This window comes from Salvelinus fontinalis, chromosome 12 (genome assembly GCF_029448725.1).
Source record: "Salvelinus fontinalis isolate EN_2023a chromosome 12, ASM2944872v1, whole genome shotgun sequence".
Lineage (NCBI taxonomy): Eukaryota > Metazoa > Chordata > Actinopteri > Salmoniformes > Salmonidae > Salvelinus > Salvelinus fontinalis.
Window position 1 is genome coordinate 59,724,255 of NC_074676.1, and position 15,262 is coordinate 59,739,516.

General features: G+C 43.2%; 1 protein-coding gene across 1 annotated transcript; it reads left to right on the forward strand.

The window, feature by feature from the left end:
* Positions 1-2,870: 2,870 nt before the first annotated feature.
* sft2d2a (SFT2 domain containing 2a) lies at positions 2,871-13,516 on the forward strand. The gene is made up of 8 exons (XM_055941236.1): positions 2,871-3,037; positions 3,269-3,358; positions 5,707-5,792; positions 6,035-6,116; positions 6,267-6,302; positions 12,371-12,429; positions 12,648-12,677; positions 12,832-13,516. The coding sequence occupies exons 1-8, from the start codon at positions 2,972-2,974 to the stop codon at positions 12,869-12,871; spliced, it is 489 nt and encodes a 162-aa protein (XP_055797211.1). The 5' UTR covers positions 2,871-2,971; the 3' UTR covers positions 12,872-13,516.
* Positions 13,517-15,262: the final 1,746 nt, after the last annotated feature.

Here is a 15,262-nt window from a genome sequence, read left to right on the forward strand (position 1 = left end):
CTCCTGTGGCAGCCCCACGCACCAGCTCTCCTGTGGCAGCCCCACGTACCAGCTCTCCTGTGGCAGCCCCACGCACCAGCTCTCCTGTGGCAGCCCCACGTTCCAGCTCTCCTGTGGCAGCCCCACGTACCAGCTCTCCTGTGGCAGCCCCACGCACCAGATCTCCTGTGGCAGCCCCACGTACCAGCTCTCCTGTGGCAGCCCCACGCACCAGCTCTCCTGTGGCAGCCCCACGCACCAGCTCTCCTGTGGCAGCCCCACGCACCAGCTCTCCTGTGGCAGCCCCTCGCACCAGCTCTCCTGTGGCAGCCCCACGTACCAGCTCTCCTGTGGCAGCCCCACGCACCAGCTCTCCTGTGGCAGCCCCACGCACCAGCTCTCCTGTGGCAGCCCCTCGCACCAGCTCTCCTGTGGCAGCCCCACGCACCAGCTCTCCTGTGGCAGCCCCTCGTACCAGCTCTCCTGTGGCAGCCCCACTCACCAGCTCTCCTGTGGCAGCCCCTCGTACCAGCTCTCCTGTGGCAGCCCCACTCACCAGCTCTCCTGTGGCAGCCCCACTCACCAGCTCTCCTGTGGCAGCCCCTCGCACCAGCTCTCCTGTGGCAGCCCCACTCACCAGCTGTCCTGTGGCAGCCCCTCGCACCAGCTCTCCTGTGGCAGCCCCACTCACCAGCTGTCCTGTGGCAGCCCCTCGCACCAGCTCTCCTGTGGCAGCCCCACGTACCAGCTCTCCTGTGGCAGCCCCACGCACCAGCTCTCCTGTGGCAGCCCCACGCACCAGCTCTCCTGTGGCAGCCCCTCGCACCAGTCCTCCGCTGTCCATGTCTGAATTGAAAGCAAAAAAGGAAAGGTGTATTATAATTGTTAATACTGAATGACTATTATTGTTGTGGTTCCACTTCTTATATAATGCCGTTGTGCCTTAGCCCCGATTGAGAAGTCAACTTTCCAAATGTGCTAAAAAGACACTATTGGAATGATTGGAATTGTCTTTCTGGGCTCGGCATCAGTTAAACCGCAGTACCGCAAGTCTCCTCTCGGTAAATGGGTTGGCGTGAAAACCGGAACCCTGGCCCCCTGGGAGAAGTCCTGAATTCCAAAATGTTGTTCTCTCCATAGCAACGCTAGCGTAGTTTACTAGCTGTACTCACTACTGGCCTCGTTGGCTGTGATTGGACGGAAAAGACACACCCAATAGACACCCACGTCAAACCACACCCCCAAGACAACTCTCTGTTTGCCTTCAGTTATGGCTGCAGGCATTTCTTAATGAGTATGGATGAAAAACAAGGTCAAATCAGGAAGTGCAGTATAATAACTATGATGTAATTTCCATGTCGGTCAGACCAACCTTTCCAATGTATTTCAAGCTCACTCTAGTTGAGCAAAAATAAACATGGATAGAAGATAATCCAACGAAATCAGGAAAACAGAAAAGTTCTATCCTCTGAAGTGAGAACCTATTGGCCATGTTGGAGAGCATCACAACCGTAGTGTATCATGGGTAATCCTCTGAAGTGAGAACCTATTGGCCATGTTGGAGAGCATCACAACCGTAGTGTATCATGGGTAATCCTCTGAAGTGAGAACCTATTGGCCATGTTGGAGAGCCTCATAACCGTAATGCATCATGGGTAATCCTCTGAAGTGAGAACCTATTGGCCATGTTGGAGAGCATCACAACCGTAGTGTATCATGGGTAATCCTCTGAAGTGAGAACCTATTGGCCATGTTGGAGAGCATCACAACCGTAGTGTATCATGGGTAATCCTCTGAAGTGAGAACCTATTGGCCATGTTGGAGAGCCTCATAACCGTAATGCATCATGGGTAATCCTCTGAAGTGAGAACCTATTGGCCATGTTGGAGAGCATCACAACCGTAGTGTATCATGGGTAATCCTCTGAAGTGAGAACCTATTGGCCATGTTGGAGAGCATCACAACCGTAGTGTATCATGGGTAATCCTCTGAAGTGAGAACCTATTGGCCATGTTGGAGAGCCTCATAACCGTAATGCATCATGGGTAATCCTCTGAAGTGAGAACCTATTGGCCATGTTGGAGAGCATCACAACCGTAATGTATCATGGGTAATCCTCTGAAGTGAGAACCTATTGGCCATGTTGGAGAGCATCACAACCGTAGTGTATCATGGGTAATCCTCTGAAGTGAGAACCTATTGGCCATGTTGGAGAGCATCACAACCGTAGTGTATCATGGGTAATCCTCTGAAGTGAGAACCTATTGGCCATGTTGGAGAGCATCACAACCGTAGTATATCATGGGTAAATTGTGACTGACTGACTGACTGGTCTACACATAATAATGAGTAGTTATTTATGATGCCAGGTGACTTGTAGATCAGTCAGTTGACAGTCTTCCAACTTGCTCTGGTCACTAATGAATCCAAAGAACCAGCACCACACTTAGGCAGATTAACACGTTCTATTGAGAACTGTCTGGGACTCATTGTTTCCCTGTTTGTTACTCAACAATACAGTATTTTAATTATTAAGTCTTTGACCAAATTCACTGCAATACACTTGTCTCAAATATACTATCATAACTACACAGAACCATCACAGACCCATTGTAAAATGAGAGGCCTTGGGCTTGTTTGAAATGGCAGCCAACAGTGCAGGCGACTGCCAACTGACTAATCAACAAACAAACTTGCGTCATAAATAACGGCTCATTACTATTTGTAGATCAGTCAGTCATAATTTAGCCTTGATACATTACGGTTTTAACCCTCTCGAACGGCCAGAGTCTCCGTGATGATGTGTCCAAGTGCACGAGCAACATGCCTAGCTCCGCCCACTGGGGCGTGGTTTGCGTAGCGCTGTTTGCAGTCTGCTTCCGGACCTTCTTATTTCTGCTCCGTGATTCATACCGTCACACCGGGAAGCAACAGAAATCAAACATCCGATCCTCATCCTGACTTACTGCGCCCAGCCAACGCGTTAAAAGTCATGGACAAACTTAAATCAGTTTTGAGCGGAACGGATGGACCCAATGAAAATGGCAACATCTTGCAGGTAAAAAACCGAATTGATCAAATGTAGTATAAATTGATATTATAGACAAATATTTAAACATTTAATCCACTGTCATTATGATATAAACATAATAATAATTTGTGATTTACCCATTAAAGTGTCAAATATATGAAAGTAAACGAATCTAATTTAATGTAAAGTATATTCCTAAATCAATGCATCTTCTCTCTCATGTAAACCTGTGGCTCCTCACTGATTGACTTGGTTCAGGCAGCAAATGAAGCATCTACTTTGGGTTGGGGTACACGAGTGAAGGGATTTATGATCTGTTTTGTGATTGGGGTCACCTGCTCAATCTTGGTAAGTGGATTTGAATATGTTGCTTTCCTACATACAATTATTTACAGTATTACAATGTGTGTGTTTGTGCTTATTTGCGCACCACCCATTTCTGATCAGGAGACACCTTGTGCATCCAGAGAGATGTGGTGCTACAGGTTTATCCTGTGCTCAGGAATGTGCAACATCTCTTTTGTTTAATTGAGAGGCATTGTGTGCTCTTCTTTGTTTTCCAGGTGAAACGCGTCTCCTACATGTGCTCTGCACCACATGACTTAAAGGGAGACTTTTGCTTTAGGCAATGAAGCACCTTTATCTACCCCCCCCCCCCCCCCCCCCCACCCTCCAGAGTCAGATGAACTCGTGGATGCCATCTGTATGTCTCTGCATGCAGTTTGAAGGAAGTGGCTAACTAGTGTTAGCACAATGACTGGCAGTCTATGGGAACAGCTAGCATGTAAACTTCCAGTCATTGTGCTTTGAGTTAGCTTTGGCTCAGGAAACTACCTCTAACTTTCTTCATACTGGACACAGCGACATACAAATGGTATCCACAGGTTCATCTGACTCTGTGGGGGGTTGAGGTGGGGGGAGTAGGTGAAGGGCTCCGTTGCCAAAATCACTTTTAAGGAAATAGTTCACTTGCAGCTTGTTTTACTGGGTACACCTGACAAACTGGTATTAGTCACTAATCAAATCAAATGTTTTTATATAGCCCTTCTTACATCAGCTGATATCTCAAAGTGCTGTACAGAAACCTAGCCTAAAACCCCAAACAGCAAGCAATGCAGGTGTAGAAGCACGGTGGCTAGGAAAAACTCCCTAGAAAGGCCCAAACCTAGGAAGAAACATAGAGAGGAACCAGGCTATGAGGGGTGGCCAGTCCTCTTCTGGCTGTGCCGGGTGGAGATTATAACAGAACTATGCCAAGATGTTCAAAAATGTTCATAAATGACCAGCAGGGTCAGATAATAATAATCACAGTGGTTGTCGAGGGTGCAACAGGTCAGTACCTCAGGAGTAAATGTCAGTTGGCTTTTCATAGCCGATCATTAAGAGTATCTCTACCGCTCCTGCTGTCTACTTTATGGTCTGGCATGAAATCTGGCATGGTCCTATAGGAGTCCTGTAGGAACTTGTCAAGTCATGGTTCGTAGATACCTTACAGCCCCCATGCATCATCACTGTACGTCTAGATACCTTACAGCCCCCATGCATCATCACTGTACGTCTAGATACCTTACAGCCCCCATGCATCATCACTGTACGTCTAGATACCTTACAGCCCCCATGCATCATCACTGTACGTCTAGATACCTTACAGCCCCCATGCATCATCACTGTACGTCTAGATACCTTACAGCCCCCATGCATCATCACTGTACGTCTAGATACCTTACAGCCCCCATGCATCATCACTGTACGTCTAGATACCTTACAGCCCCCATGCATCATCACTGTACGTCTAGATACCTTACAGCCCCCATGCATCATCACTGTACGTCTAGATACCTTACAGCCCCCATGCATCATCACTGTACGTCTAGATACCTTACAGCCCCCATGCATCATCACTGTACGTCTAGATACCTTACAGCCCCCATGCATCATCACTGTACGTCTAGATACCTTACAGCCCCCATGCATCATCACTGTACGTCTAATAAACCACTGTTTATTTCATAAAAATAACTCCAAACATATTTTTAATCATTTATTTCCCTGAGCCTCCTTTTGCCATTGAAATTCTCAATCTGGGCGTGTTGATACAAACTAAAATATATTTACATACACAGCCCTGCTTGGCAGATAGAATTGTCTAGACCAGGGGTATTCAACTCTGACCCTACGAGGTCCGGTGACTGCTGGTTTTCTGTTCTACCGGATAATGAATTGTACACACCTGGTGTCCCAGGTCTAAATCCGTCCCTGATTAGAGGGGAACAATGAGAAATGCAGTGGAACTGGCTTTGAGGTCCAGCGTTTGAGTTTGAAGGGTCTAGACTCTCTAGAGCTTACTCTGTTTACCCCTTCATAGAAGGAGGATGCATGTGCAAATTAAACATGACTGGTCATTGGTCAGAATAATCTGATCAGATTGTGATGTCATGCTCTGGGACAAAAACTCCATCCCACATGAACAGGCTGAAATTCCTTGCATTGTTTTCAAAATGCTCTTACATTTCAAAAGGGCATTCTCATAATTTTCACAATTTCAGAGTGTTATTTCGACATCATAGTGTGGAAATATCATTAAAAACAGCAGGAAATCACGTTTTTAACTGCACTGCCCCTTTAAAAATGATTATATTAATGACATCTTCAATGTTGAGGTTGAAACTGATAAATGATCTGTCTTGCCTCTACAGGGAGTCTGTATGCTCTTCATCCCCAAAGTAGGAATCCTCCTCTTCATCATCTTTTATACATTTGGAAACATCTGTTCACTCTGCAGGTGAGATTCAGCAGAATGCCCTCAAACACCTGACGACTCAGGACCTTTTCATTATGACATTTACTTCATGACAAATATGATTCAGTAAACTGTCAATGACCTGATATTTGATTCTGTCCTTTAGAAACAACCATTTATAACAAAGAGGTTGATTGTGTCCTTTGTGAGTGTTTCCTTAACCGTCTCTATCTAAACCTAAACTGTCCTCAGCACCGTAGATAATAACAGTTCTGTCCTATCAGCACCATGTTCCTGATGGGACCAGTCAAACAGCTGAAGAGGATGTGTGACAAGACCAGAGCTCTGGCCACTACTATCATGTTGGTGAGTACCAGCTACTAATGTTAGGTTTAGAAAGGACTGCATTCCCATTGATGCCATTTCGTAGCACTATGTGAATATGAAAAGAATGATAATCCTAGAAAGAAAACAAAGGTACATCAAGTTTGAATTCACTTCTGTTCTGTGTTCTAGACATGTCTTGTGTTGACTCTCTGTGCAGCCTTCTGGGTGAGTTAAGCCTATATGTTGTTATGGTTTCAGGAAGTTTGTATTTGGCTGTTCATGCACACAGTAGGAGCAGGAACTATGGACAGGATTTCTTCACTGAAGTGTTTGTTGTCATTCAATGAGAGATGACTAGTTTTAATGTACATGTTTTTACTTCAGAAATACTGTGCAAAACATCTTAGTAAGACGTCTAAATTAATTACAGATTTTCTTAATTTATTTTAGATTAATTGTGATTTATTTTGAGGAAGTGTTATGGCTATGTTGCTACGGTGGCTCACGAGGGACAAACAACAGTAATATTGCCAGGTGTTTAGGAAGTATGTGAGCATAGACCTTCGCCTAGCTGAGTTCTGCTAGGAACAAATTGAACATATACACTACATGGCCAAAAGTACCTGCTCGTCGAACATCTCATTCCAAAAAACATGGGCATTAATATGGCGTTGATTTCCCCCCCCCCCCCCCCCCACCCCCATTGCTGCTATAACAGCCTCCACTCTTCTGGGAAAGCTTTCCACTAGATGTTGGAACTCTGCTGCAGGGACTTGCTTCCATTCAGGCACAAGAGCATTAGTGATGTTGGGTATTTGATGACGGGCTTGCAATCAGCATTCCAATTCATGCCAAAGATGTTTGATGGTTGAGTTTAGGGTACTGTGCAGGCCAGTCAAGTTCTTCCACAGCGATCTCAACAAAATATTTCTGTATGGACCTCGTTTTGTGCACAGGGGCATTGTCATGCTGAAACAGGAAAGGGCCTTCCCCATGCTGTTGGTATAAAGTTGGAAGCACAGAATCGTCTAGAATGTCATTGTATGTTGTAGCGTTAAGATTTCCCTTCACCGGAACTAAGGGCCGAACCATGAAAAACATCCCCAAACCATTATTCCTCCTCCACCAAACTTTACAGTTGTCACTATGCATTCGGGCAGGTAGCGTTCTCCTGGCATTCGTCAAACCCAGATTTGTCTGTCGGACTGCCTGATGGTAAAATGTGATTCATCACTCCAGAGAACGTGTTTCCAATGCTCCAATGGCTGCAAGCTTTACACCACTCCAGCCAACGCTTGGCATTGCGCATGGTGATCTTAGGCTTGTGTGCGGCTGCTCGGCCATGGAAACCCCTTTCATGAAGCTCCCGAGGAACAGTTCTTGTTCTGACGTTGCTTCCAGAGGCAGTTTGGAACTCGGTAGTGAGTGTTGCACCTGTAGTCCAAGATCCGCTCCTTTGTCTTGATCACATTGAGGGAGAGGTTGTTGTCCTGGCACCACACTGCCAGGTCTCTGACCTCCTCCCTATAGGCTGTCTCATCGTTGTCGGTGATCAGGCCTACCACTGTTGTTGTCGGAAACTTAGTGTTGGAGTTGTTTGGCCATGCAGTCGTGGGTGAACAGAGTACAGCAGGGGACTAAGCACCTCTGACGGGCCCCCGTGTTGAGGATCAGTGTGCCAGGTGTGTTGTTGCCTACCCCATACCACCTGGGGTCGTCCCATCTGGACGTCCAGGATCCAGTTGCAGAGAGAGGTGTTTAGTCCCAGGGTCCTTAGCTTAGTGATGAGCTTTGAGGGCACTATGGGGTGGGAAAGGGCAGTGTGGAGTGCAATCGAGATTGCGTCATCTGTGGATCTGTTGGTGCAGTATGCAAATTGGAGTTTGAGTGGGTCTAGGGTTTCTGGGATTATTGCGTTTGTGAGCCATGACCAGCCTTTCAAAGCACTTCATGGCTACTGGCGTGAGTGCTACGGGTCTATAGTCATTTAGGCAGGTTACCTTGGTGTTCTTGGGCACAGGGACTATGGAGGTTTACTTGAAACATGTAGGTGTAACAGACTCGGACATGTTGAACATCTTGGTGTCATGTCATGCACACATTAGATGTCCTAACCGACTTGCCAAAACTATAGTTTGTAAAACAAGAGATTTGTGGAGTTTTCGAAAAATTTGTTTTAATGACTCCAACCTAAGTGTATGTAAACTTCCGACTTCAACTTTATATATATATTTTGGTTGCACATGTGACATGCTGGTAGAAATGAGGTAAAATGGATTTAAGTTCCCGGACAGTAGGAGTGCTGCCTCTGGATGAGCATGTTCTTGTTTGCTTATGGCCTTATAAAGTGCAGTCGTAGTACCAGCATCTGTTTGGGGTGTATCTATAAAAATACAGATCAACTCTCTTGGTAAATAGTGTGGTCTACAGCTTATCATGAGATACTCTACCTCAGGCGAGCAAAACCTTGAGTCTTTAATATTAGATTTTATTATATTAGATCACCAGCTGTTATTGACAAATCTACACATCCACTAATTTGAAGGGATGTCCACATACTTGTGTGTATATATAGTGTATGTTCTGATAGGAGCAAACTGAACATACAGTGCATTTGGAAGATATTCAGACCCCTTCCACATTTTGTGTTACAGCCTTATTCTAAAATTAATAAAATAAAATCCTCTCAATCTACACACAATACCCCATAATGACAAAGCAAACATTTTTGAAAATGTATTTGCAATTTTATAAAAATAATCTGAAATATCACATTTACATAAGTATTCAGACCTTATATTTGGGGCGCAGCGGTCTAAGTCACTGCATCTCAGTGCTAGAGGCGTCACTACAGATAAGCCTGGATTTGAACCAGGGCATCACAACCGGCCGTGATTGGGAGTTCCATAGGGCGACGTACAATTGGCCCAGCGTCGTCCAGTTAACTGACTTGCCTAGTTAAATTAAAAAAATTACAATAAAAAATATTTGTTTCTGTTATGTAGAATACTCTCATTATGTGATCTTGCAGTCATTGATTCAGTTTTGATCTAACTTTATTAAAACAAGCACCATTTGCCTGAGTAGTCAGTTCTCTGCATGTGAAGTACACAATATGCAAAACGTGATCCAAGTCGGACCCGCAGCCACGGCCGATAATTAAAAGGTTTATGCCGTCCTCAGACGTATGTTCAGTGCATTTGGAAAGTATTCAGACCCCTTGACTTTTTCCACATTTTGTTACATTACAGCCTTATTCTAAAATGGACTAAATTAAATGTGTTCCTCATCAATCTACACACAATACCCCATCATGACAAAGTGGAAAGAGGTTTTTTTGAAAGTTATTAATTTATTAAAAATAAAACAGGTATCATATTTACATCAGTATTCAGATCCTTAACTCAGTACTTTGTTGAAGCACCTTTGGCAGCGATTACAGCCTCTAGTCTTCTTGGGTATAACGCTTCAAGCTTGGCACACCTGTATTTGGGGAGTTTCTCCCATTCTTCTCTGCAGATCCTCTCAAGCTCTGTCAGGTTGGATGGGGAGCGTTGCTGCACAGCTATTTTCAGGTCTCTCCAGAGATGTTCGATCTGGTTCAAGTCCGGGCTCTAGCTAGTCCGCTGAAGGACATTCAGAGACATGTCCCAAAGCCAATCCTGCTTTGTCTTGGTTGTGTGCTTAGGGTTGTTGTCCTTCTGGAAGGTTCTCCCATCTCCACACATGAACTCTAGAGTACTGTCAGAGTGACCATCGGGTTCTTGGTCACCTCCCTGACCAAGGCCCTTATCCCCCGATTGCTCAGTTTGGTCAGGCGGCCAGCTCTAGGAAGAGTCTTGGTGGTTCCAAACTTCTTCCATTTAAGAAAGATGGAGGCCACTGTGTTCTTGGGGACCTTCAATGCTGCAGACTTTTTTTTTTTCTGGTACCCTTCCAGATCTGTGCCCCGACACAATCCTGTCTCGACGCTGTACAGACAATTCCTTCAACCTCATGGCTTGGTTTTCGCTCTGACATGCACTGTACTTGAGTAAAAGTATTTGGCTTTAAATATAGCATCTAAAGTCAAAATATTCATAATTTCAAATTCCTTATTATGCAAACCAGACAGCACATTTTCTTGTTTCTTTAATTTACAGATAGCCAGGGGCACACTCCAACACCCACACATTTAATTTTCAAACAAAACATTTGTGTTTAATGCGTCCGTCAGATCAGAGGAAGTAGGGATGACCGGGGATGTTTTCTTGATAAGTGGTTAAATTAGACCATTTTCTTTTGGGTGTCAGGGAAAATGTATGGAGTAAAAAGGACATTATTTTCTTTAGGAATGTAGTCTAGTAAAAGTTGTCAAATATATAAATAAGTAGAGTACAGATACCCCAAAAAACTACTTTACACCACTGGCTGTAACAATGTGGAAAAAGTCAAGGGGTCTGAATACTTTCCGAAGGCACTGTACACATATGAAATGGGTAAAACAGTATGTATACATTATTAAATGACCGGTGATTCCATGTCTATGTAAGTAGGGCAGCAGCCTCTAAGGTGCAGGGTGGAGTACCCAGGTGGTACCTGGCTAGTGACTAAAGTTCAGGGCAGGGTACTGGACGGGGGCCGGCTAGTGGTGACTATTTAACAGTCTGAATACCATGCGATAGCTGTTTTTCAGTCTCTCAGTCCCAACTTTGATGCATCTATACTGACTTCGCCTTTTTTGGCTGTTAGCGGGGTGAACAGGCCGTGGCTCGGGTGCCTGAGATCTTTGATCTTTTTGGCCTTCCTGTGACACCGGGTGCTGTAAATGTCCTGGAGGACAGGCAGTATAGCTCCGGTGATACGTTGGGAAGACAACACCACCCTCTGGAGAGCCCTGCGGTTGCGGACGGTGCTGTTGCCGTACCAGGCGGTGATACAGCCTGACAGGATGCTCTTAATGGTGCATCTGTAAAAGTTTGAGTGTCTTAGGGGCCAAGCCGAATTTCCATCGTACAGTGTACAGTCAGCAAGCAGTTTAGCAGTTACACCAGCGGGCTCCGGTGGCAATAAATTAATACAACCAAAAGCTTACCTTGATTTAGAAGACTTCCAGTGTTGGGTAGCCATAGCCAGCAAGCTAACATAGCATCCCTCTGTTTAAGCTGGGTGTTTGAGTAGGCTAAAGTAGCTAGTTGCATTTGCTAGCTAAGTGAAAAAGATGCAACTAAATATAGGTCTCTCTCACCTGCTTCTCCTTCATTTTTTAGAATAAAAGTATTGACTTTTTCTTTGAGTCAACTACTCAGCACATTTTATGCAGTGCTAGCTAGCTGTAGCTTATGCTTTTATTACTAGATGAATTATATAATCCTTTGATTGAGTGGACAACATGTCTGTTTTTTCTGCAAGAGCTGCGATTGGTTGGAAGACCTCCTCCGGAAGTTGTCATAATCGAAGGGGGTGAGAACCATGAGCCTCCTAGGTTTTGTATTTAAGTCAATGTAGCCAGAGGAGAACAAACTAGCTGTTCATTATCATATCGGACCCGCAGCCACAAGTTCTGATGTTCAAGATCAGCGGTTACCTATAGTCTCATGGCTGAAGGTCAAAGTTCCCTGGAGCTGATGATACATTTGATTATTAGCTGTGTTTTATATCAGGGGATTATTAGCTGTGTTTTATATCAGGGGATTATTAGCTGTGTTTTATATCAGGGGATTATTAGCTGTGTTTTATATCAGGGGATTATTAGCTGTGTTTTATATCAGGGGATTATTAGCTGTGTTTTATATCAGGGGATTATTAGCTGTGTTTTATATCAGGTGATTATTAACTGTGTTTTATATCAGGGGATTATTAGCTGTGTTTTATATCAGGGGATTTATTAACTGTGTTTTATATCAGGTGATTTATTAACTGTGTTTTATATCAGGTGATTTATTAACTGTGTTTTATATCAGGGGATTATTAGCTGTGTTTTATATCAGGAGATTATTAGCTGTGTTTTATATCAGGAGAGTATTAGCTGTGTTTTATATCAGGAGATTATTAGCTGTGTTTTATATTAGGTGATTATTAGCTGTGTTTTATATCAGGTGATTATTAGCTGTGTTTTATACCAGGTGATTATTAGCTGTGTTTTATATCAGGGGATTATTAGCTGTGTTTTATATCAGGGGATTATTAGCTGTGTTTTATATCAGGGGATTATTAGCTGTGTTTTATATCAGGGGATTATTAGCTGTGTTTTATATCAGGGGATTATTAGCTGTGTTTTATATCAGGTGATCATTAACTTTTTTTTCTTCTAGTGGGTGAACTTTGGTCTCGCTTTGTTGTTTTGCATTTTGCAAGTCCTAGCATTTGCCTGGTGAGTTAGTTTTTGTTCCTATTGTAATATGTGTTCTATAGTTTCAGGCTTTGATGGATGTGGAATGTGTTTAATGGAATGATCTGTCTTCTCTGCTTCTACACCTGCATTGCTTGCTGTTTGGGGGTTTAGGCTGGGTTTCTGTACAGCACTTTGAGATATCAGCTGATGTAAGAAGGGCTATATAAATAAATTTGATTTGATTCTTTTCTCTGCAGGTATGGCTTGTCATATATCCCTTTTATCAGGTTTGTTATCTTATCATTCATGAAGATCATTTTCTGTTTTAAAGACTACAGTTTTGGGTCTATGTTGGAATTTATCAGAACAACTGAACAGATATGTATTTTGACATTATACAGTACAGTATACCTGGTTGTTCCCTTGTTGTTTTTACCCCAGAGATGCCATCCTGAAGATTATTACGATGTGTGTAAAGTGAAGACCTCAGGCTGGCCTGTCAGCTTGAAGAAACAACTGTGCCTCAATTACAAAAGGATATCTTTCTGGTCTGAGCTCCATGGATATATGTTTGAAACTGAAAGTTGTATTGTCCTTTGACCTTTGACACGCTGCTTGAGAGGGGGCCAACCAACTCCTTACAGTAAAATTGTACTACCTCTATACTTCCACTTACATTCTTTTTAATGGTATTTTTTTAAAATCCTTTGTAGTTCCACTATTAGGGAAGTATTGTGCTTTGGGTTTATTTAGATGTTTCGACAATTTCTAGTGGAAACATTTGTCTTTTTTACTATGTATATCTGTTTACTACTGTTATTACTATGTATATCTGTTTACTACTGTTATTACTATGTATATCTGTTATTACTGTATATCTGTTTACTACTGTTATTACTGTGTATATCTGTTTACTACTGTGTATATCTGTTTACTACTGTGTATATCTGTTTACTACTATGTATATCTGTTTACTACTGTGGGGGGAAATTGTTGGTGATGCGAAGTAAGAACATGTAATTTTTCGATCTAATTGTTGATTGTTGATTTTTTTTCTCTCATAAGGTCTCTGCATATGCTGTAAATATGTGAATGTATTATAAAGGTTTATAAATGAAGGACTTTATTCATGCTTCAGAAACCTTGATGTTTTTATTTATTTTTAGTATCTCCAGAGGTGGGTATACTTTAGCGTAATGCTTTCCCATATCAAGCCAGAAACAGTAGAGGGAAGTCTGCAAGGAAAGACGTTAGTAACACATTCAGAACACCTAGGACAGATGAGTTTTCCTAATGGAATCAAGCCTGCGAGGAAACCACATTAGGGATGGAAGAGGAAGCGAGACCATCCCACTCCCAAATGTTTCTGTTTGAAAAGGCTGAGAATGTCACAAACGATGCGCCTGCTTCAAGGAGCCAGAAAGTTGTGTGTGTTGTGGTTTTGGATGGCCAGATAGCAACAATGACAAGGAACTGTCGCGGGGAATGGTAAGGGGCTATTTTCAATTCGTTTTATCTTGTTCTTGATACTGTGTTGTTTTGACTGTCATTGCTAATTATTAAGGATTTGCGTCAATTCAAATCTGGTATCAGGACAAAATGTGATTCAGAGTCACCGAATATACTTTAAGTATTTTTATTAAACTCAAGCGATAAATGGTAAATGCAATTTTCGTATATACGGGTTCACTGTACCACCTCGCAGGGAAGAACAGGGAACTGGCAGGATGTAAGTAAACAGCTGTTCTTATACGGTGATAGACGTAGTTCCAACCCGTCTGTTGGCCTATCACAGTAGAGGCTGAGCATGGTTTAAACTTGCTCAGCCTATCGCCGGCGCTCAGGCTAGTCCCAGCCTCTTGGCGCTCCTTGGTGTCCGGCGCTGTTGCTGTGTAGATTACGCTCCCACACCCCAGAGACTGAGGCCAGACAGTTCTGTAACATTGTCTGAGCTATTTGCACCTGCATAGAAAGCCTACTGTTCTCGCTCAAGGTTAACCACAGCTTCTCAGCACACTATCTGGGGCTAACTGTTACTTCCAGCACAGACACACAGACGCCCAGGCGCCCAGGCTAACAGTTGCTAATATTATATCACATGTGATATAGCATTGGGTTGTAGTGCAATAAACACAGATCCTCACATAATATGGCAATAATTCGCTAGCTAGCTAACCAACAACGGTAACAATGTTTTTGAAAGACAAGTGCTCATTGTGCAATTGTATGTTTTCAATAAACATTGGAGAAATATAGTTTACATGTCAACATTCTAAGCCAAGCCCGTCTGTTTTGCCCCATAGTTGCTAATGCGTCGGTTTAGTTGCTAAACAACCATCCCATCTATGGAAGTCAATGGCCGTGTTCGAGAACATCAACACGACTGCAGGCGGCTGCCAACGGACAGATCTACAAATCAACTTGCATCATAAATAACGACTCATTATTATGTGTAGATCACTTTGCCCATGATACTTTGCGGTTTTGATCCTCTCGCACACGGCCAAAGAACAAAGAAGTCTATTATCGCATGAAATAATGAGAAGGAGGAGCTCGGGACCCTTCGTGTCCAAAGGTAATTTAGTCATTCATTGTAGTCATGGCGTTTTGTAGAGTTGCTGTTTTCTCACATTTTGTTTTGTCAATTAACTCGTTCCTGGATTCCTCATGATATTAGTAAAGTCTAATTTAACCAACAAATACGATAGTAGGTATAAAAAAAAGTTACGTGTACAAGACTCTACATCACAGGAGGCTGCTGAGGGGAGGACGGCTCATCATAGAAATAAAAGGAAGCTAAGGTTCCAAATTGAGCAGCAGCTGCTGTAAAAATGAGCTCCTACAAATATAGAAATTTACATGTTTTTTAGAG

Bases quoted from the DNA above. Each gene is read 5' to 3' on its own strand.
- sft2d2a (XM_055941236.1), top strand. From the start codon at position 2,972: ATGGACAAACTTAAATCAGTTTTGAGCGGAACGGATGGACCCAATGAA. The intron at 6,117-6,266 runs GTGAGTACCAGC...TCTGTGTTCTAG, and splicing joins TGGCCACTACTATCATGTTG to ACATGTCTTGTGTTGACTCT. The intron at 6,303-12,370 runs GTGAGTTAAGCC...TTTTTCTTCTAG, and splicing joins CTCTCTGTGCAGCCTTCTGG to TGGGTGAACTTTGGTCTCGC.